The following is a 24,694-nucleotide window of genomic DNA, read 5'->3' as shown; positions in this document are numbered from 1 at the left end:
GTGAAGGAATTTTCAAAATCGGCGCAGGCAAACATAGAGAAAATCTCATTTTCATTTTCCGGTTCAAAGTGGGGAAGAAAAAAGGGCCGCAAGCTTTTAACTGATTCTTGTAATACTCGACGAGAGAAATCGACTAGTGAAGGAATTGTCAAAATCGGCGCAGGCAAGCATGAAGAAAATGGCATTTTCATGTATCAGTTCAAAATGGGGAAGAAAAAAGGGCCCGCGAGATTTTAATTGTTTCTTGTAGTACTCGACGAGAGAAATCGGTTAGTGAAGGAATTTTCAAAATCGGCGCAGGCAAACATGGAGAAAATGGCATTTTCATGTACCGGTTCAAAATGGAGAAGGAAAAAGGTTCCGCGAGATTTTAACTGATTCTTGTAGTACTCGTCGAGAGAAATCGATTAGTGAAGGAATTTTCAAAATCGGCGCAGGCAAACATAGAGAAAATCGCATTTTCATGTACCAGTTCAAAATGGGGAATGAAAAAGAACCGCGAGATTTTAACTGATTCTTGTAGTACTCGACGAGAGAAATTGACTAGTGAAGAATTGTCAAAATCGGCGCAGGCAAGCATGAAGAAAATGGCATTTTCATGTATCAGTTCAAAATGGGGAAGAAAAAAGGGCCCGCGAGATTTTAACTGTTTCTTGTAGTACTCGACGAGAGAAATCGATTAGTGAAGGAATTTTCAAAATCGGCGCAGGCAAACATGGAGAAAATTGCATTTTCATGTACCGGTTCAAAATGGGGAAGGAAAAAATGCCCGCGAGATTTTAACTGATTCTTGTAGTACTCGACGACAGAAATAGATTACTGAAAGAATTTTCAAAATCGGCACAGGCAAACATGAAGAAAATCGCATTTTCAGGTACCGGTTCAAAATGGGAAGAAAAAAGGACCGCGAGATTTTAACTGATTCTTGTAGTACTCGACGAGAGAAATCGATTAGTGAAGGAATTTTCAAAATCGGCGCAGGCAAACATGGAGAAAATGGCATTTTCATGTACCGGTTCAAAATGGGGAAGGAAAAAGGTTCCGCGAGTTTGAACCGCTACGATGTATGTTCACGAATGTCCCCGTCTTCTCAAATTTAGTTAATTACTGTGACACTGAAACATGTGACACAGAGTCACATTGTGGATGACTGCAATCGGCAACCACTGCACATATACTCCTCCCGCCCCACAGTTTGATTATTTCGATCCATTCCTCACGTGCTAACGGCATGGTTCAACATCTGCAAGAAAGAGGTAAATGTAACGTTCAATTGGCAATAGCTTTTCACCAAATTAAGCTGCATGAAATCTGATTGCATATTTGACATACTGAGAAAATTCTAGTCCGTGGCCATATGTATCACATATCCCATCAATTCATAAAAATTTTGAACACAAAATTACGGTCGTCCGTGTGACGTACTCCCAAAAGGCCTAATGTGTATCACCCACCTCACATTCAATGAAACCACATCCGTGTAGAATTAAGAAAGGAACCTCTTATGATGTATACAGGATGTCTCAAACGTTCCCTGACATAGGGTAACTCTGTTATTATCAGAGTTACGACAAAATGTAAGAGGAAAAACATCTCGAAATATGACGTTTTCAATCTAAAGTGAACACTTTTTTAAAAAATCGGACAAGATGAATGTGCTGTATACTCTTTATGCACCCAATTTTAAATGAAAATGCAACGTTGTCATTTACCTGGACCCACGACATAAGTGAATGAAGTTACTGTTTGAAACGGGGGCTGGCCATCGACATGTTAGCGTAAAAGACAGTAACTTCACTCACTTCTGTTGTGGGTCCAGGTAAATGGCAACGTTGCATTTTCATTTCACATTGGGCGCATAGAGAGTGTACAGCGCAAACGGGTCATCCGATTTTAAAAATTCCTTCACTTTAGATTGAAAACATCATAATTGGATATGCTTTTCCCTCCTACATTCTGTTGTAACTCTGATAATAACAGAGTTACCCTATGTCAGGGGACTTTTGAGACACCCTGTATACCTTATTTAATGTATGTTTGATGTCACTATAACTGTAGTATAATTTAGTTTGTTTAAATTTACAATTTAATACAAGTAGATTCGGATTTACATGCGTAGGATTTTGTATGCATCTAACTAATGAATTCTTTTATTTTTATGCTTAACTTAGTGACTTGGCTTTGGACTGCAACTGATTATTGTAACCCATTATTGCTTGAGAAGAAACAAGATATCCGAATCTTCATTTGGAGAAATCAAAGGTCTATTGGAAAGCTGGGGATTACAATCATTAATTTCTACATTTCAAGGTGCGTAGTAAATTATATATTGTGTTTATTGTTAAATTACTATTATTGGGTTTAGAATCAATGAAGCACTTCATGATATTTTATGGGGATCAAGATGGGTGCCGGATAGATAAGTATTTGAGCGTCAGGCTCTTATTTCTTTTCAATTTAATATTTAATCAATGACTATTTTTCTCCCTCATTATTCCACCAAATCGTATTCCAAGATCATATATCCATTTTTGTTCGATATATCCATATTTTTGATCTCTTTCATATTTCTATATTTTCGATTTTTGATATTGTTTATATTTCGATATTGCTGTATTTTTCGATATTTCGAACAAGTTTCGATAGTTTGTCGACATCGATTATCTATATCTAAATTCGGATATCCCAAAGCCCTATCGAGCACCCTCCGAAATGAAGTTTTTGGCTATGGACCTGATTAGGGATGCGCACGAGACAAGACGAGACAATTTTTGTTACGAAATTCGAGACAAGATAGAGCTTTTCCAATAGAAACGGATCCAGTTTTCGAGACGAGACAACTTTCGCGGCACCTTTTCGAGAGGAGACAACCTCAAATCTTTTCTCTTGCGCATCCCTAGACTTGATCATGAGTTATCAAAAAAAAAAAAATGTTAATGAGAAATAACATGTAAATACAATATAGGTAGCTAAAACATTTTTGTTTTCATTCTTCAGTAATGCATTGTTATTAATCTCAGGGGGGGCGGTGGCTCAGTGGTAGAGCGTTCACCTCCGGTGCTTGGGGTCCCTGGTTCGATCCCAACTCGCGCCGTGTGGACTTTGTGGTGGACAAACACCTTGCTCGTGGGTTTTCTCGGGGTTCTCCCGTTTCCTCCCACTTTGTTCATTCCACCATTTCACTCATTTCTCATTATCACCGTCTCCTTATCCTAACCGGCATAACCGTGGGACGTTAAACTTAAAGATTTCATTTTTTATTAATCTCAGCATTTTATAGTGTATTCTTAAGCTTAAGGTGATGTATAATTAAATTTTGAATTCAGTTAACTTATTTTGTTTCTCAGATTGTTTTTAAAATGTATGTACAATTGTTTATGTTCATTCTCGAGAGTTTAAAGTGACGTATAGTTATTAAACATAGTATTTAATATTGTACTCTTAACGTGGAAGTGATATACAGTTAACTTTTGTATTCAGTTAACATTTTTCTTTCTGAAATTGCTTTAAAAAGTATGTAAAAACGTTTTTATTTTCTTTCTTGAGTGCTAAAAGTGATGCAAAGTTATTAAGCTTACTACTTTATATTGTATTCTCAACCCTAAACTGATACACAGTGCGTTTTTGAATAAATTGTCAAGTTATTTGAGTGATGAACACTGGTAGAAAATCCTGACTACTACTGGAACATTTTGATTTTAAGGTGACGACTACTGGTGCAAGGATTTTAAAATATTGTTTTTCCTTCAAGGGCTACTCCTTTTTGAATTCTGACTACATGGTCACTATAGGAAGGATCAGTGAGTCTTTCCAACTATGGTACAGCTCCGACAGATTCACGATGCTCAGAGAAGAGACAAAATAGTATGTTTTCAAACTTAAAGTGAGAACCACTGGCGTTTTTACCTTGCTATGCAAAAGTAAGTGAGTACTCCAATGGGGTTCCAATGCGGTACCTAATTTCTGCATTTTAGATAAATGGAAATACATGTCTCTAAAATGTAAAGAACTGATTTTTTTTAGGGGGGGGGGGGAATAAACTATAGGTATGTGGGGCTTGCATACTTGACGCTACAATTCGGAAATTGAATTAAAATATGACTAATGGCTATCAAGATGTTGTCAAATAAAGGGAGGACCAACACAGTTAAGGGGTTTTCGTGTTAGATGCTAAAATTTCCGAAATCGGTCATGGAAAGTTAATAAACACCAGTAGCAATTTCATCTTAAAGTAATTAGATATCTTCATGGGGTGTTAGAACATCATGGAGTCTACCAAAATTAAATTTTAAAAGCTTTTGAAAATATAATCTGACATTTGTAAACAGTATTTGAAATATGTATTTACCCAAAACTTCCAGCTAGTACATCTAACATCTGGAGAAACACTGTGAAATAAAAGCTTGAAATTTCGGAAACAATTATTGGTCGCAACAAAATTAAATAAGATGGTACTTCTATGGGTTAAATCAGTACCTCAGTACAATTTCGATCGAAAGATTAGTTCAGTCCTAGGTTTTCTTCAGGCAATTCCAAGGGTTCATCGAGCTGTGCAAAAGAATGAAAATTCGCTGTCAATATCTAAGATAGTAAATAAGATATAAGGAATTATATATTTTATGACGTGAAAATAGAGATCTTTATGGATTTGTACTTTTGGGTCTTTCCTGAAAGAAAAAAATTCAGAAAACTACTGTATATACCTTAATAGACAATTCAGTGGGCGGGGACACAGTAGCTTAGTGGTAGGGTATTTAACTAATCTTTTTTTTTTTTTTTTGCAGAAACTATTGGAGTATTCACTTAACCCATAGAAATACGATCATACTTAACTCCCTATTTAATTTTAAAATTAAATAAAAGGAAATATTTCAGTGTAGCGACCCACGATTATGCATTTTAGTCTCAGGGAGATTATGATTAAAGCAAGTGAATGTTGTTGACAGAATTGATGGAATGCAAAGGTGGGAGGAGAGTACCCCGAGAAAACCCACGAATACGATGTCCACTACAAACTGACTTGGCCGTGGATCGAACCAAGAACCCAATACACCAGAGGTAAGCACTCTACCACTAAGCCACTGTGCCCCCGCCCATTTAATTGTCTATTAAGGTATATACGGTTGTTTTCTGAAATTTCTTCTTCTTACAGCAAATACTCAAAAGTACAAATCCATGTGGGTCTCTATTTTTACGACGTCATAAAATACATAATTCCTTATATCTCGCTTGCTATATTAGATATTGACAAAAAATGTTCACTTTATTTCAGAGCCCGATGAACGCTTGGAATTGTCCAAAGAAAATTTAGAGCTGAATTAATCTTTCGATCGAAATTGTACTGACGAGTCTGAGGTTCTCACTTAACCCATATAAGTACCATCTTATTTAACTTTTGTTAGGATCAATAATTGTTTTCTGAAATTTCAAGATCTAATACGCTTTTATTGTATGGTGTCTCTCTAGCTGCTAGATGTACTAGCTGGAACTTTTAGGTAAATACATATTTCTAATACTCTTTACAAATGTCAAAATATATTTTACAAACTTTTAAAATTTAATCTTGGTAGACCCCATGATGTTCTTAAACTCCATGGAAATACCTAATTATTTTAAGATGAAATTGCTACTGATGCTTATTAACTTTACATGACCGGTTTCGGAAATTTTACCACCTAACACGAAAACCCCATAACTATATGGATCCTCCCTTTATTTGACAATATCTTGATAGTCATATTTTAATTAATTTTCTAAATTGTACTGTCTAATATGCAAGCTCCACGTACCTATGGTGTCGCTTTTTATTTCACCATATTTCGGTAACTGTTAGGCGTACCGACTTGCGGTTTCGGTAAACACACACCTCTAACGTTCTTTAAAACGTTATTAAGACATATTTTAGAATATTTAGAAATGAGAGTTCTGGGAATATCATGGTACCCGAAAACCCCCATCAGGGCGTGTGTGTAGTGTATTTAATTGAAACTACTTTTGAGGTTGTTGTAAGCCCTCGTAATTACGTTTCCGAAACTGCACCATCTAGTACGCAAACTCCACAGTTCTGTAGTGTCGCTCTTTATTTTCCCATATCTCGATATCCATAAGGCTTACCGAGTTGAGGTTTTCGGTAAACAGATGTCAGTTCCTTACATTTTAGAGACATATATTTTCATATATCTAAAAAATACAGACATTAGGTACCCCATGGTAGCCCGAACACCATTGAGGTACCCACTTACTTTTGAATGGTAATACATTTTGAGTTGTTGTTCAGCATCAATAAACACTTCATAGTTTTTCTAAGTGCAACCCAAAAGTCCATACCTGACCGAACAGATTTTGTCCATTTAATCTCAAAAATGTTAAGATACTTTGTATTGTTAAGTACAACCAAATTAAGCACACTGAATATAACATTTTAAATATTTTCTGATTTTTGTTGCAGGTATTTCGTGCATCAAACCAGGATTCTGCTTGAAAGACAGTCAAAAGAAGCAGTGTAGGTTGTGGCTAAAAGTACGCCCTTTCTGAAGACAGACTCAGTTGTACTTACATTATTTTGTACGAATATATAACCCTAATAAAGATACTGTACTACAAATTATTTCTTTCTTCCATAAATTATAATAAAATATTATCTCTGTTTAAAGAAAATGATTGTTAATGTTAAGTCATTTTAATTCTTTTTCTCTGTAATAAGAACATTATCCCTAGCAATATTTTTTATCTTTGTGCTATTGCGATTGGATGAAGTAAAATTCTATACGAAGCACTATTATTTCAGACATGCATTAATAACTAATGTATTGTTCTGTATGTAAGACAATGTGTATACTGAACATGTCTAGCGAAGATGTTGTTTTAATACAGAATCTATAACTCAGCTTTTCAGTAGTCAACTTTATTGGGAATCCGAAGAAAGAAGTTAAAAAAAAAAATGTTGGACTTACCAGCGTGTGTGTGTTCGAATTCTGGACTAATCCAAATTATCCAGAGAAATCATTATATATTTCTTTGTTGCTATTTCAGATGTATCCTTTATCCAAGTCGTATGAAACGGAGACTTCATACATCGCTATACTTTGTATGAACTATGTTCCGTATTTACTTAATCACTTTGTAACTTTCTCTAGTGTTGACAAGGCCGCAGGTGTCAATCGAATAGTTTAGTGTTTCACTCATGTCACCTTGTGACTAAGGTACGTCCTGTCGGTATATATATGGTACTGGGTTCAATTAGCGATAAAATACATTTTTAGCGTTAAACAAATGCAAAAATCTACACGAAATGAGATACCGTGATCTCTGACTTACGGATAACACCAAGCAACTAATGGTACTGAGTGTGATTGAGTTTACTAATTACTATTTGGCTAAAATCAGTGTTCCTTTATCTATAGTTCTTTTCGTGCTTTGAATTGCAAAGTTTGAAATAACCGTTTTAAATTATTGTGTATATATATCTTCCGAGTAATTCTGAGAATCATTGCTCTTTCTTTAAGCAATGTATGAGACTGTTAAATTGCTCTTTCCTTAAAATGTTGCACTAAGAAGGATGCATCCAGGAAAGTCCAAATTTGCAGAATGTCTATAGCAGGGAAGAATAAATATGTTTAGTCGATGGCTGCACAACGCCTCCGCTGTCACCACGTTGTCACACAGCGAATACAGCGAACGTTTAAGAGTATTCTGCACTTACTATTAGGTATCGGCCTGGGAACTTTGGCGCATCTACCCAGTCTCCTTCTTGGTGTTTCATTTTTAATGGCGAGTACTGAGTAGGAATAATATTGTAAGCGAATGCGTTTCCGGCTGACACCACACTTTTAATTATTGCGACATTAAAAAAAAAAAAAAAATAAAAAAAAAAAAAAAAACCTGTTAATTAAAATGTACAGAGAAGTTATTTCTGGAAAATTCTATTCAGGCCTCTTGTGGTAACAACTGCACTTTAGTAGAAGATACTATTAAGGAAAAGAATGAGGTAAAATAATCTTTATATCGTACAAGCAATGGATGATAACAGCTTAATAAATGATTGTACGTAAATCTTGTTTGAGTTTGAATATAGGATTGTATAAGGCTGTGCATTTTGCATTATTATTGAGGTGCTGCAACTAACTAACTGCAAACCATATGATAAATTCTTACAGTAATATATCACATATTGATTTACTCTGTATGGAAACGAAAATAGTTTAATATATGGTTAACCTCCTTTGTGCCAGGGGCGGATCCAGAGGGGGCGATCGGGGCGATCGCCCCCCCCCACAAGAGGAAACTTTCTTATTTTATATATAAATAAACCCATCCATAACAAGTTTGGAGCTCTTAAAAGTAGCAGTATTACCGCCGACCGCCCCCCCCCAGAAGTCCGTCCTGGATCCGCCCCTGCTTTGTGCCCATAATTTTAAAATTAACGCTTGTGTCACTTTTCAACACTTGACTTTGCAGTAGCTTTCCAACGAATTAGCAGGAAGCCCAAACTTATAGGACACCCTGCAGGTAAATACATTTCTTTGGACAGTTTCACTGCTCCAAACTAAGATTTGAAAAGTGTAGTATTGTTAATTTTATTATTATTGGCACAAAGGAGATCAACCATATTTTAAGCTATTTTTGTTTTCATACAGAGTAAAACAATATTTGACAACATTACAGTAAGAATGTATCATGCACTTTTCAGTATGTTGCAGCACTTTAATAATGGTGCACTATACGTACACTCTAGATCCTGCATATGTCCGATCCATACATTACAAGAAGGCAATACGTATTCGATACAGGTAAAATCTGTATATTTCATATGGACAACCTATTAGCTATATACATCCAATCTATACATTACATATGGCCAACCTGTACGCGACATACGTATAATCTATATGCTGCATGCAGACAGTCTGTAAGCTACATATATGCACTCTGTATGGTGCATACGGATATTCTGTATGCTGTATCTGGACAAGCTGTGTGCGACATAAGGAAAATCTGTATAATACATACGTACAATACGTATACTGTATCTAGTCGTACGTATGGGGCACAAGTACAATATAGATGCTGTCTCGGGGTTGAACGCAAGAAACATACGTACAGAACGTATATTGCATACTTCTTGAAATCATGCTCCGTCCTGATAGTCAGTGTATGTCGTCATTATTAACCCACATGCTACATACGACCCTGACGTCACAAAGCTAGATATTACCTCCGTATATACTTGTTACTGCAGATAACGTCACACGAATGACGTCATTGCACTTGTGCAGACAGTACGTATAATACATACTTTTTCAGCTATACGTTTGCTGCAGGATGTTATATACGGTTGTACGTTAAGTCCAGAAACTACAGGAATTACGAATGTAACCTACGTTTTTAAGTATGCCACCTACATTTTTTTTTCTCAGTGTATTAAGGAGCTTCAGAGAATCGGACTCCTCTTTTATGCTTTAAAAACTAAAAGGAAAATAAGAAATAAATACAAAGGACTCGTATATTGATTTCAGGCCAAGTGAGTTTGTCCGTAGATTAATCCATATTCTAATTTCACAAATTATAGCATAATTATTCACTTTAATTAAGCATCCATTCTCTTTACCTACAGGACATAACACTATGAGATAAAACTACAATTTCATTTCTTCAAAGGGCACGGTGGCTCAGTGGTAGAGAGCTTGTCTCTGGTGCGTGGGGTCCCTGGCTCGATCCCCATGAAGACATCAAGTCAATAGATTTTCTAGGGATCCTCCCGTTTCCTTCCATTTTCTCATTCCGCCGATTATTTCATTATCATTCATTTGCCTTAATTGTCTCTCTTAGCCTAAGCAGCACAAGCGTGGGACGTCAAACGGAAAGATTTCGTTTCTTCTACTTCTTTTTTAAATTTAAAAGATTATAATTTATGATTGTTAGTACACTGCAATAATAGCATTGTCAATGTACAACCACATCGCAAAATACTTCATTGTGCATAATATACTTAACAAAATTGTTTGCTTAAGCAATGCACTATTTTATTGTGATAAAATTAATAAACGTGTAAAATGAAATGATTAACGTGGGTTCCTGTCACCACGGCATGCATGCCGCGTCCCTAGGTTGCGGATCGAGGAGAAGGCCTCAAGATACAGAAGATAGCAGGAAATATACTCAATAAGCACTCACGGGCAGACGACAAGGAGTGGCCTCCTACTTGGGGATTTGTGTAAGGCTAACAACCTTATCCTGAAAAAAAAAAAAAAAAAAAAAAAAAAATTGTTCAGAAACATTCTGAAGAACCTCGGACAAGGACTGATAACTTGGCACGACATCAGCAAAAGAAACTGGACATGAGATTTGGAACACGGAATATTAGAAGTCTTTATAGGGCAGGCGCGTTAAAATCCGTAACGAGTGAGTTAGAAAAATACAAGATGGACTTAGTAGGAGTTCAGGAAGTTAGGTGGGAAGGAAATGAATCTGTAAATTCCGGAAATTTTACGGTCTTTTATGGGAAAGGAAATGAAAATCACAATTAGAAGCAGGGTTTTTCGTTCACAAACGAATATTACCAGGAATTAAGCGGGTTGAATTTGTTACTGACAGACATTCTTTAATTACTCTTAAGGGTCGATGGTGTGATATTGTTGTTTTAAATGTACATGTCCCAACAGAAGATAATGATGAAGAAATAAAAGACAGTTTTTACGAAGAAGTGGAACGGACATTTGACAAACTCCCGCGATATCATATGAAAATTCTACTAGGGGACTTCAATGCGAAGGTAGGACGAGAGGATATTTTCAAACAGACTATAGGGAACGAAAGTCTGCATAAGGAAAGTAATGACAACGGGGTTAGACCCGTGAACTTTGCAACGTCCAAAAACCGAATCGTAAAGAGTACAAAATTCCCACATCGCGACGTTCATAAATACACTTGGATTTCACCAGACTGAAAAACACATAATCAGATTGATCATGTTTTAGTATTACCTGACCAGGATAGCAGTGCGGTTTTGGGAGGGATGGCGCTCCTCTTGTGTTTACATCAGTTCCTTGGCAAACGCAGTGGGACAGGGGAGTTGGGAGTTTCACCCTGCAGTGTATCCAACGGTTTTTAAAAGTTGCAGTTTAGATGTTATACATAGCCAAATCTGTTTACGCTTAATGAAGAAAGCCATAAGTTTGTAGTTGTAGTGAACCATTCCTGCGGTAATGCAGATGTATTGTGAGTAGTGATTTATGAATGGAAATTACCAATTTAAGAACACCATAGCACAATTGACAATTCAGTGAGCTTCTACCGTGTATTAAGCAGATTATATAATAATTGATTACGTTTCATTCGATTTCACTATAAAACAGGAGCAGCCTGTAAAACGCAGGAACGACAATGCAATGATTAAAAGATTAATTCGTAGTTGATAGCTTAGAGATTTGCGAAATACCTTGCAAATTAATGGTTAAGGTTAAGATTCACTATGCTTGTGTTTGTTTTAAGTGTATGCTTATCGGTTGACAAATACATTATTTTTTCGAGTTTTAGCCAGGGAGGATTTTCCATACGTTTCCTCCCGAGAACTGTTAAAAGTCCTCTCCGTTGGGCTATTGACTAGTGGATGTGCTTTTATTGTACGTGGTTCTGGATTTGATTCCCAGTTAGAGACCAAAATTTAATTTCACAATCCTTCACTTTCATTAATGACTTGTGTTCTCTAGCATAAACAACATAATCATGGCACGTTATATTTTTTAAAGAGAAATGTGAATCCTTTTGAGGGAAAAGGACGTGAAGAAAGTTTTTCCTTCATTTTTAAAAGATTTATGGGATTGGGTAGCTTGCATTTCGGGATTGATTTGTAAAATTTGATTCAATGCATCCTTGTTTCAGGATCATTATAGAAATCCAGCCCTTTGGTACAGTTGGAATAAAACATCATCACCGTCTCCTTTAGACTAGCCGGCATAATCGTGGGACGTAAAACTTTAAGATTTCATTTTTCATTTTTTTTCTGATTTATGCGAAAATGTAGTCATGGATGATGTTGACAATAGTGTAACTCTGATGAAGCCATCTCTGGCATTGTGTCCACATACTCTACCAGTTATTGAATTTCAGCTTATCAATTGAGTGATTCCTGAAGTAGACAGGCAGATACTCAGCAAAGACCAACTGTATTTACTGGACCCATCAAAAGTCATCCAGTTAGGGCACTGCTCTGAATACTTGTCCGTTCGTGACTCTCGCCCTTTATCACATTCAAAATGGCTTACTACAGCTAACATAGTTCTGCGGCTATACATTAGTGTGGAAAGTCCTTCACGTAATGAGTCAAATTGTCACCTTGATCTTAAAGTTATATATGTTGATGTAGTTTGCCATTAAGTTGACCAACAATTTAACCGAAAGTCTATAACATGTTTACAACACCATTCAGAAAACGCGGTATATTGCCAGAAGAGAAGAAATAAATTGTAGTCCGCGTTATAGAACGGAATGCTTGCTTTGCTCATTCCGAAAATTAGCTTTTGGCGATGGTCGTTGATGACAGAAACCACAATCAAGAGCTAAGGTACAGGCGACTTTTGAAGGCAAGGAAAGCAGCTTTTGAAAGTGATCCTAACAGACAATTTTCCTACCAAACATGAACTTTATAGCTAAAGATTACACCGAAATACTACAATGGGATACTTGTAATCATACCTCTAATCCTTTGTTAAGATCATTGACTAATGACGAAATAAGGTAGTTCATAAGCATACACTAAGCGAGTTATGAATTTTAAGAAGCTCCCATGTCATATTCATGCTGTTGGAAGATGCGTTAAGCTTGTGACGGGAGCTTCTCATGTAGTGTGTGAGTACAGTGCTAGGAGACGGCTTCATCAGAGCTACTCTATTGTCAAGATCATCCATGCCTACATCTTCACATACACCAGAAAAATGGAATATTTTAAATTTTACGTCCCACGATTATGCCGGCTAATCTAAAGGAGATGGTGATGAGGAGAAATGAATGAAATGGTGGAATGAAGAAAGTGGAAGAATCTCGAGAAACCCCCCCACACGGTACTTGTGCACCATAAAACTCACTTGGCGCGAGCTGGGATCGAACCAAGAATCCCATGCACAAGAGGTTAAAGCTCTACCGCTGGGGGGGATTTCTCCGCTGGCTCCGCATAAATCAGTGGCCGTGGCTCAGTGGTAGAGCGTTCACCTCCGGTGCTAGGGGTCCCTGGTTCAATCCCAGCTCGCGCCGTGTGGCCTTTGTGGTGGACAAACACCGTGTTTGTGGGTTTTCTCGGGGTTCTCCCGTTTCCTCCCCCTTCATTTCACTCATTTCTCATTATTACCGTCTCCGTTAGCCTAACCGTGGGACGTTAAACTTAAAGATTTCGTTTCATTTTTCACCCCTTTTAGAAAGAATATTGAAAATTAATTGTTTTTACATGATTTTTCAAATTTCAACGGCGATGCGGGACCGGAAATATATAAATAAAAGATTTTTTCTTGTCCATATCAACGGCAACTTTTGCGCACTATAGCTTTCCGGAAATCTAAAAAAGGATTGTTTCCGAACCACCCTATTGTACAGGACTTTTGGTTCAAAATGAACGAATATACTGGAAAAATTATTATTATTTTGTGGATAACAATGTGAAATTATATTTTAATAGTATTAGGATAGTAATTTTAGTGGTAACGTCGTTTGCGTATATATATATTATTATATCTTATTTTTCTGCATTTCGCGATAAAAATTGGTTGTTATCTTGGGGGGTTCAGAAATGATTGGCACTACAATTAATTTGTATTCACAGGAGCCACTTATTAATCAAATGATTACAGTTTATTTTAGAGGTATTCCCCGGCAATGTCTATTTATTTATTTATTTATTTATTTATTATTTAAAATGGCGGAGTTAAGGCATAACCTTTTCTTCCGCTCAACATTTACATTTTTCTATTACAGTCGGATCTCATAATAGAGTTTTTTTTTTTTTTTAACGACGAGAATAAAAAGAATATACACTTAAGTACGTTAAAGAGTTACCGACATACAACACAATACAGATAATAAAACATGAAAAGTGCAAATGAAACTTATTACACATAAAATAAACACTAAAATAAACAAGCGACAATGCTAAAGACATGTTAAACTATACAAGGAGCAGGGGTGTAGCCAGCAGGTTTGTGTAGGGGGTGCCAGTCGTATTTGAGGGGGGGCCAGCTACAATGTACAAAGCCAAAAAAATGTGTTGCTGCTAGTGTTTTTGAGGCCTGAAAGAAAGAAAAATTTTGGTTTCCTTCTGGAAAACTAAAAACACCATTTTAGCTTCTTCTTATTATATTATTATTATTATTATTATTATTATTATTATTATTATTATTATTATTATTATTATTATTATTATTATTATTATTATCAATAAATTATATTCAAGATAGTTTTTATTATGCTTAATCAAGAACTACTGCCCGGGACCAAACGCTATACTTTTGTGCATAACTATCAAGGTAACCAAGAAAGTTCTTTCCCTTTTCGTGGAGGTCTGTGTTCAATTGGAAATCACATCGTGAGTTGGTGCGAGTGGAGATAAGGTGAACGTCAGTTGTTGGTGTGGGTATATCCAATATACTACCTGGTTGTGGCAATTCAGACACACCGTGAACTTGCGTAAAGACAGAGGGAACATGGGACATCCACAGAGCGTCATAAGAGCATGTATGCTGAACGAGTTCAAATGGAGCTCAAACGACGCTGTAGCGGGACAGAGGATATGCCAGGCCTTTGGTGAGGGTGTCGTGACGACGGAGACATTGCAGCGATGGTTTAACAAGTTTAAGGACGATGACGAAACACCCGAAAATACCACGTGCCAGAAGACCAACACATGTACAAAGAGGAACTGGGACTACAATTCAGTGTGTGGAGAAACCATTCGGCAGCACATCCATCAACTTCGGAAGCACTACAAGTTGGGTCGATGGGTCTCTCATATTTTGACTCCGGACCAGAAGGTAACGCGGCAGTCGCCTGTGTTTATTTACTGTTTCGGAGCCATTTCTGGACAGGGCGTTGACATGTGATAAAAAGTGTGTCCTATACGAAGCTCCACGGCGCCGTCATCATTGGTTAGCATCCCATGAACCGATTTCAAAACAGCCGAAACCAGCACTGTACCAGAAGAAGGCCCTTCTGTGTGTTTGGTGCATCGTGCATCGGGAACTGCTACCAGCTGGTCAGAATATCAATGCAACTGTGTAGTGTCAGCAGTTGAGCTGTGCTCAACAAAAACTCAAAATTCTGGAGTCATCACTTCTATATTGCAAATGAGTCCTCGTTTACGGGACAACGCTAAGTCCCACGTGGCTATGATGACTCAGGACACCATTTTTCGCCTTGGATGAGAAACAATATTGCAACCACTATATTCCCCGGGTATTGCACCGTTCGTTTATCACCTGTTCCATTCTTTGAACAATCATCTTAGAGGACGCCAGTTCAAATCCCTAGTAAAAGTCCAAAATGCACCTGATACTTTCTTCGTTTCACGGCCCACCAAGTTCTACCGTGATGGATTCCATGGCCTTCCAGAACGTTTTCAGAAGGTGGTCGATGCTGATGGGGACTATTTTTGATCTTCCATTTTAGGTGACATATCGATGTTCGAAGGTGGTGGGTAAAAAAGCAACAAAACGTTTCTTGGATACCTTTATATTTAAATTTAAGACCTTGTATACAGAACCTATCTACACAAGATTGATTTTCTTTGAAATTTCACTTAATTTCCTGACGGTTTCCTGACAAAAATATTTATTTATTATTCGTGACTAAAAAACATAATTATTTTATTACACTGAGTAGAAATAAAAGAGAGAGAGAGAGAGAGAGTAAATGAAATCCAAATTGAATAGAAGCATTGTTTCTCACCAAATTTTCCATCCTCTATGTCTTTTAAAACACTTGTTAAAGCATATAAAAATATACTATACGTACAAATCAGTTTAGTACCTTTGTTTTATGACTGTATTTGTAGTACCTTGTTAAAACGTTTGTCTTCAAACTGTCAAATATAAATCGCAGAAAATTGTGTAATCTGCTGTCACAAAAAGTATCCTATTTTTCGATCGTTATAAAGAAGAGATATTATACTATTTTTCGATCGGTATAAGGAAGAGATAGTACTATACTGTTTTTCGATCGGTATGGAAAAACAATATTTCTCCATACTATTTTACCATAAATTATTATTTGTCAATAAACTTTGTTACTTTTAAATGAATGAAGCGAGATAATTTTACTATGATGTTTTAAAAGCTGGTCATTTAAGGGGGGGGGCAGGAAACCATTTGGGGGGCCTGGCCCCGATGGCCCCCCCTTGGCTACACCCCTGACAAGGAGAAACAAAGAAATCAATCTTGATTATATATAACATATAAAATACATTCCTATGATTCACTATGTATAGATAAAATGATGCACATACTTATGTGATTGTGTATAATGTATAATTTCATACGCATGTATCAGAAGGGAATAGAAAAGAAAATAAGAAGAAATAGAAAGAAAGAAAAAAAGAAAAACGAACAATTGAATGGTAACGCAAGGAATAGTTTCGTGTGTAACTTTTTATTTATTTTTATTTTATTTTACTGAAGACCTTCATTAGAAAGATATTTTTTAAGCCGACGTTTAAAAGTCAACAGTGAACCAGAGTTTCTGATGCTTTCAGAGGTGTCATTCCAAGCTTTGGTGGCAAATAGTGTGAAAGATTTGGAAAAGATATCAGATTTGTGCGTTTGAATGGCGAGTGTTGTGTTTCCTTTAGAATGGGTATTTAGTGGGTGAGTATCGCCGAGAAATTTAAACTTAGAGGATAGATATGTAGTTTTTTTTTACAATTAATTACTTTATATAAAAGTGTTAGAAAATGAATGCGGCGGCGGGTGTTTAAATTCCACCATCCTAGTTGCTGATAACAATGGGATATATGGTCGAAGCGCTTTTTATTAAATACGAAGCGAACACACGTATTCTGAATGCGCTGTAAACGTTTTGCCAGATTTTCGGTTAAATCAACATATACTGCATCACAATAATCTAAATGAGAGATTACCAATGATTGAACCAGGGACGCTTTAATGGGTTCCGGAAGAAGCTTTTTTAAAGGCTGAAGAGAATGAAAGGAGCCGTAAGCTTTCTTGCACACTCTAGGCCCTATTAATATGGTCTGACCAATTTAAGAATTTGTCGATCTGGAGTCCTAGGCTATTGACGCTATCGCTTACAGGAGTGGCTACGTTGTTTACAAGAACATTCGGTAGGCTTGTAATATTGATTGTGGGAAGTAGTTTACGAGAACCAAGCATGATAAATTTTGATTTGGTTGGGTTTACTTGCAGTTCATTGTTACGTGCCCATGTGAAGATACTTCAATGTCACTGTTTAAGTGATCAATCGGGGTGGTTAAATTTAGGGGATTAGTGGTTAAATAGTATTGTATATCATCTGCATATAAGTGATATTTACAGTGGGTGATGTGTTCACGTAAAACGTTGATGCATAAGGAAAACAGAAGAGATGCTAGGACGTTACCCTGTGGGACTCCACATGGGACAAGTTTCGTATTGGAACATGGGGACAAGTTTCGTATTGGAACATGTTATTAGTGACAATTTTTTTTTCTACTTGATAGATAGGAGCTAAACCAAGATAAAGTTGACTGGGAAAAGTTGTAGAAGGAAGACAGTTTGGCAATCAGTATGTCATGGTCCATAGTTTGGAAAACTTTAGAAAAATCTAGAAGGGAGAACAGTGTAATTTGGCGTTCATCCATAGCGGCACGAATATTATCAGTGATATTTACTAGAGCAGTGCAGGTGCTGTGCTGAGATCTGAAACCTGACTGAAACGGATTTAAGATGTTAATTTTTCGAGGAACTTAGTTAATTGGTCATGTATTATATGCTCTAACGCTTTGGAGAGTGCAGGGAGTATACTAATAGGGCGGAGATCTTCTGCTTTTGTTGGATTTGTAGTTTTAGGCAATGGGCGAACGTGAGAAAGTTTCCAAATTGATGGAAATTCTCCGGTTGTGATGGAACTATTCACCTTTGCCACCGTTCTGGAAGCTTCCTTATTTGTGTCGCAAACCATTCTTTGGGGGTATCTCTCTTCCACTGGAGTTCATAATTTGTGTTGAACTTTTTACCTCTCATGCTCTCTTTCATTGTGTCAAATAAAGCATAGTCGCTAGGAGCCCTGGAGAAATGCGTGGAGTTCATCATTTGTGTTGAACTTTTTACCTCTCATGCTCTCTTTCATTGTGTCAAATAAAGCATAGTCGCTAGGAGCCAGATCCAGCAAATATGGAGGATGCGGCAGTACACTAAACCCTAGTTCATGCACTGTGGTAATTGTCTGGCGACTAACATGTGGACGTGTATTGTCTTGTTGAAGAAGAACGCCACGGCCCCATTTTCCTTGTCGGCGTTGTTGGAGGCGTCGGCGGAGTCTATGCAGTGAACTGCAGTAGCTCTCACTGTCGATGCACGTATTGGGAGGGAGCCATTCCACCAGCAGTGTTCGTTCCTGATCCCAGAAAACGGTCGCCATTTGTTTCCGCACGAATAGTCCCATCCGTGCCTTCTTGGGACGAGGGCTTCCAATATGCCTCCATTCCATGGACTGGCGTTTCTTTTCTGGAGCCTCGTAGAGGAATAAAGTTTCGTTGATGGTGACCAGACCGCTCCAAGAATTCGGTCGGATTTTCATTGTACTGTTGCATCAACTGCTGGCAAATCTCCACACGCTTTTATTTCTGTGCAGCGGTGAGGTCATGAAGCACCCATTGTGCAAACACCTTGTGCAGCTTCGTATCCTCATGAGTGATAGTGTAGAGGGAACCCGTGATAGACCTATTTCTTTCTCTAGTTCATCAAACGTGATTCTCCTTACTCATTATCAGATCATTCATTCGCGCGACATTGCTTGGTCTGCGTGCAGTTGCAGGACGCCCAGTGCTAATTTTTCTTTGCAGCACTGTCTTTGCCTTCTTTGAATTTGGATACCCAACGAAACACGGATATGCGACTTGGTGCTGTGTCCCCACATAGCCTAATAATCTGTTGTGGACGTCTGAAGTATTCACTCCTTCCTTCCAGAGAAACCACACTGTCCACCGTTGCCCATGTGCGTCTGCTTCCATACTGTCTTTTGGCTGTCCACCAGCGTCCTGGCAAGTTGGAACAACTGCTGCTACAATGTGCTACCTACGGAAAGAAACAAAACCATTTAGTGGGGTTTGATAGAACTATAGTCTATCTTAATGCATACATCAACAAACATTTCAAACTGCTACTTGGCACCAGTTATAGGGGGACGAACTAAATTTTTAAGGGTGTATTTTATCATTTTCCATCGCTTTTCTGTTGAATTTGGAGGAAAATCGAAACAGGAAGTCATATAGATTTCAAAATTTTATTTTCGTAAATTATTCTTTATTTTAATTTTCTAAATGCCAGCCATTTTATGTTGTTACTTTGTTTACTCAAAGTTATCATGATCTTTATCTCATCAAAATTATCTTTCAAGATACAGGAGTATCTTCTTATTGTGACGTCAGAGACTAGAAAGTCAGGGATTATTTCTCTTTTATGAAATGCTTCCTCAACGGAGAAAGTGATAAGATGAAGTCGACGTATAGCTATTCATTTATTCTTAGTTTCCAGATAACCTATCATTAATTAGCTTCATTTTTTTAAACTAAACCCACTTATACATTCTAATTTGAAATTAAGTTTGTGCAAGTACACCCACTACGACCCAACTCCTTAGGCAGTCAAAATTTGAGCAGTCGCTTTGGGTAGTATATGTACATTCATGGACAAAACTGGGATCTTTTCTATCAAATTTAGATGCTTCTTCTGTGAATTGCTTACTATTCGGAAGTATAAATTAAAAGTCAGTTCTGTTTTCGTACAATCATACATGGATGAAGTGGGTCAGATTTGCGAGTGGGTCAGTGTTTCAAACGGGTTAGATTTCTGAGTGGGTAATTGGGTCCTGGACCAACAAGACGTTACCCACTGAGACTCACGTCGACCGACTCTGGCCCATCATGTTCTACCGACCTACCATGACCCATCGACCCACTCTGGTCAAAGCGTTGTAGAGCATTTTCTGAACACTGGTAAATTTGTCTACGTTTTACTTTCAGGGCGTCCATTTTTTCTTCGTTTTTCATTTGTTTTTATTTATTTACCTGAGATGAGTATATTTAAGTGAAAAAAGAACTTCAGTCACTTTCTAATATTAATATTTGTAATTGTAATAATAGCAATAGGACTTACTTCTTGGTTTTTCAAGGGACAGTTGAATTTCACACTGCTTTCCCCCCTTTACATTAGGCTACTTTATCTTGAATTGAGTCTTTCAAGTTTCAAACCCATCTGTATTGTAACAGAGCGGTGCTTGATTGATTGACTGTAGAAATTCAAACTCCGATTATGTAGTGATAATTTTACAGCCTTGTTTTATTACAAGTGTAAATTCTTTAGCCTGTGGAGAAGAGGATGTGGATCATGAGTCTGATTTGATGAAGATGAATTTTGGTGGGTGGTGGGTCAGTGGGCAATCTTATACTACGTATTTGTAAAATATTAATGAGGATTTCCATTGAACAGCTGGTATGGTTTTCCAGTGTCAGAAACAAACTTTTCTTCATACATGTAAAAGCATTTTTTCAGTGCATATCCTGTACACATACATGTCATTGCATGTTTATGATACACCTGGGTAGGTTCGAAGTTAACTCTGTGTACAAAGGACGTTTTTTTTCTTTCGTAAGTTTAGAGCTACCACAAGCTTAGGAATCGTTAATTCACACATTGCCATGTCTTTAAGAATTTTCCCGGTGGGGGCATTCGGTCGGAAAAGTGTCATCCCTCACACGCGAGGGTTAAAATAGTCATGAATGACGGAAACCTATGTATCTAATTCTCGTAGTACCTTTAAAAATTTAATTGTGTTATTTAACTAAAAATGGAACAAAATCGTAGCTATTTATTTGATTTGGTTTAATATCAACCAAACAACACCGGCACAAAACAAATGAAGAATGCAGCTATCTCACACAAGCTCAGAGGACTCACCCTTAAATGCATTTGAGTTCAACAGCTATGGTTTAGACCAATAATTCTCAAATAATGGTCTGCAACTATGTTTCACCCGGCCCGCGAATTAGAATGAATAACGTCCGTTTTCCTTTCTTCTTTTGATTTTTAAATGTGATAATACAAAATTGCCCTCGTTATCCGAACAGCCCAGAACTTGAACAATTTCGAATACAAACGGAAACTACGAGCAAATGTTGGCCCGGAATATGAACGCTCATTATATATCTCGTATATGTTTTGAGTACGTTTCCCCTACACCTTGTTGTTCCGTTCGTTGTTAGAAGCTGGACTAAAAGCATCTCGTGTGGTTTTCAGTGGTAATTTTATGCATCTGTTTTGTTCTATTTGCTTGTAAAGTAATCGTACACAGTATATTCGCTATTGAAATAGTTTGAGTTCTTAGCCTCCGGGAACGGATTAATCACCTATCACCCATTTCTATCATTTTAAAGAGAAAAAACATGCTCCAATGAATTTTCTTAGTATTGTAAACTATCACTGTGTTTTCTTAACATTCTGTTACCAAGTCCAGTCTCCAAGGTGATGCCATTGGTAGTGGATCGGTTATTAGAAAAAAAATCATGAAGTAACTTTTAATTGATCATACATTAGGCTCTAATTGTCCTAGACCAGTCGTTGTCAAGCTGATTCCTATCACGAGCCACATTTTATCACATCCTCTTGCCAGAGACCCTCCTTATAATTTCTGGTTTGTAATAAGCCTCTGTGAGATTTTTAATGGGTCTACCTATTGCAGAGATCTCACGACATAGATTTATTTCTATGATAATAGAATCCAAATTTATGTATATAGTGGATACAGCAACTTCTTTAAATACGAATGGATTAAAACCAAATTTGGTCAGTTCATTCATATTACACATATCGTTTCCGATTCTTCATACTGTTTCACAATGGAAGTCGTTTGAAAATTTCAAAACTTCGTAACTCCCTTAATTTTGGGTCATACGATACAAAAATAAAGTGATTTCTAATTTTTGGTTAAAGAAACTTGAACAGTTGGTAAAAAAAGTTATTGAGTATTTTAAATGACATGGCAATGTGCGTGACAAAAATTTAACCGGACCTTCCCGCACTTGTGAAATCACACATGCTCAGGTACTTCATTAGCTTTCAATTTTAATTGTACTTCAATATGCATGTTTTGTTGCATTTGAATTTTTCTGCTATTTCAATATCGAGTTCTCATTAGTTTCATACCATAACTCTTTCATTAAAATTGTTTTTAAACAAGTCTGCACCTGTTGAAAATGTTTAGTGGATTCATAATTTTGTTGTTCTTAACAGTAACCAGGAAAATAAAAATATGCCTATCAGAAGAAAATTTAAAATAATAGCTATTTAAAAATATTTTCCAATATTATTTTCTAATTACATTTATGTTTTCCGCTTATTTTCTCGAACCTCAAGTTGACAGACCCTGCCCTAGACATATGAAACAAGAAGGATAAGGATAATACAGCGAAGATTCAGAAAATGTATGAGTTACGCACATACAGCAAAACCTGGCTCAGCGACAGGAGGAAGGGCAAATGTTCCTTAAGTATTTCTCCTTATTTCTTCTGGCCGTTTGAAATTAGTCATCGCTGGTTTAGACAATTAATCAAAAGTTAGAAGACATCTTTATAGCTCTAAATCTAATCAGCGTAAATACATGTCAACAATGAAAATGTACATACCAAACTTTTGGAATGGAATCTTTGAGTTTTACGTCCCACGGTTATGCCGGTTAGGCTAAAGGAGACAGTGATTATGAGAAATGAATGAAATGAAGAAAGTAGGAGGAAACGGGAGTACCCCGAGGAAACCCATACGGTGTTTTTCCACCACAAAGTTCAATTGGCAGGAGTAGGGTTTGAACCCGGGACCCCATGCACCAGAAGAGAACACTCTAGGACTGAACCACTTTCCAAAAGGAACTGCAAGGTCTTGTTAAAAAGAAGTAGAAATTCACTATTTTAAGCAGTTTAATAATATTGTTAGAAACGAATTATTAAACAACGCCGAGGTACTTGTACTTTAACATTAGTTTCGTAGGTTATAATATACAGAGTACAATTCAAACGTTCTGTAAATAACTTTCAAACCATTTGAAATTTGATCTACAAGAGAAAGTAAACAAGATGATAACACTGCTATTTACATTTTAGTTACAAAACCGGACGTGGGAATTCGTTGGCTGATGAGCACATAAACATGGCCCGTAGTTTGAAATTAGCTCAACGTTGACTTGGGCTGCGGTTGGTCACTGACCGTTGCCATCCCAAGTATATGATATGCTTTCAATTCCAAGTGTTTCCATTATTTTAATAACCATGTATATTACTATATAAAATGAGGTGATATTCAAGGCGATCATTGGGATAGCTACGTCTGATGTATAAAAACTCCGGGGCCATAGGCCATCTTCGTTATTAGTAAAGATACGAGGGAGGATCAAAAACTAAGGTTACAATGCCGATATTTCTGGAGTTTCGTCGATTACAGAGGAATGAGGAATGTGTGGTAATTGTAATATATTGAGGTGGCAACTGTGCAGATTTTCAGCCAGCCGCCATTTACGGCAGTAGTTGTAGGTAAGTACAAATGGCGACTTGATTGGAAAACTGGTCTCGCGAAGAAGCCCGCTCAGTCATTTGGTTTCTCTGGGCGAAAGATGTAACCGTGGCTGAAATTCACCAGCATCTGCTTGAGGTTTACGGAGAGATTCTAATGTTTCGTCAGCATGTCGCAGAATGGTATCAAAAGTTTACGGCATCTTCCTTCACAACAACGTGCACCTGCATACATCCCAGGGGACCACCACGCTGTTCAAGCAAATTCACTGGGACATCATCAACCACACTCTTTACAGCCCGGACCTTGCTCCAAGTGACTTTCACCTGTTTCCACACTTGAAGGAGCATCTGGGACGCCCTCGCTTCACTTCAGACGGGGAGGCGAAACACTCCGTGAAAACGTGGCTGAAAATGCAAGAACAGGATTTTTATCAGGAGGGAATCTTCATATGCGATAAGCACCTCAACCGATGTGGAGACTGACGAAAAATAACCCAATGTATGCACTATCTGTTGACTGTATTGGTTGTATGAACTAATATATACACGTCTCAATACACACGTTGTAACCTTACTTTCTGATTACCCTTACAAAAAAGGAAAACTAGAAATATTTCAGTTTAACATCCATGATTATGCTTTTTTGGCTAAGAGAGACGGCTGATTAAGACAATTGAATGATGATTGAATAATTTGTAAAATGACAATGTGTGACAACAGGCTGTTCGAACGAAACGTAAAGATGCGCATAAATTAGACGGAAGAAGTGTCTATTGTTATTTGAGGAAACTGAAAACACCTCGAGTTCATTTTCAACAAAACTATATTGTTGGTCTGGTGAAAATCTAAGAAAACTTAAGAGAATCTTAAGGCGTAGTACTTTTGTACAGTGTATAGAGAGATTATGTTTTATGTTTATTGATGTATAGTTAATCATTCAAG

At 37.2% G+C, this 24,694-nt stretch overlaps 1 protein-coding gene across 1 annotated transcript; it reads right to left on the bottom strand.

The window, feature by feature from the left end:
- Positions 1–18,249: 18,249 nt before the first annotated feature.
- Positions 18,250–18,771, bottom strand: LOC145681897 (histone-lysine N-methyltransferase SETMAR-like). The gene has a single exon (XM_081753500.1). It carries the CDS (start codon positions 18,769–18,771, stop codon positions 18,250–18,252), a length of 522 nt encoding a protein of 173 aa, XP_081609626.1.
- Between the last annotated feature and the right edge of the window lie 5,923 nt (positions 18,772–24,694).

Source organism: Thermobia domestica, chromosome 1, assembly GCF_964235325.1.
Source record: "Thermobia domestica chromosome 1, izTheDome1.hap1.1, whole genome shotgun sequence".
NCBI classification, from domain to species: Eukaryota; Metazoa; Arthropoda; class Insecta; order Zygentoma; family Lepismatidae; genus Thermobia; species Thermobia domestica.
This window is presented reverse-complemented; position numbering and strand designations above follow the sequence as displayed.

Excerpts from the sequence above, each read along its gene's own strand:
- LOC145681897 (XM_081753500.1), bottom strand. The coding sequence starts at position 18,771 with ATGAAAATCCGACCGAATTCTTGGAGCGGTCTGGTCACCATCAACGAA.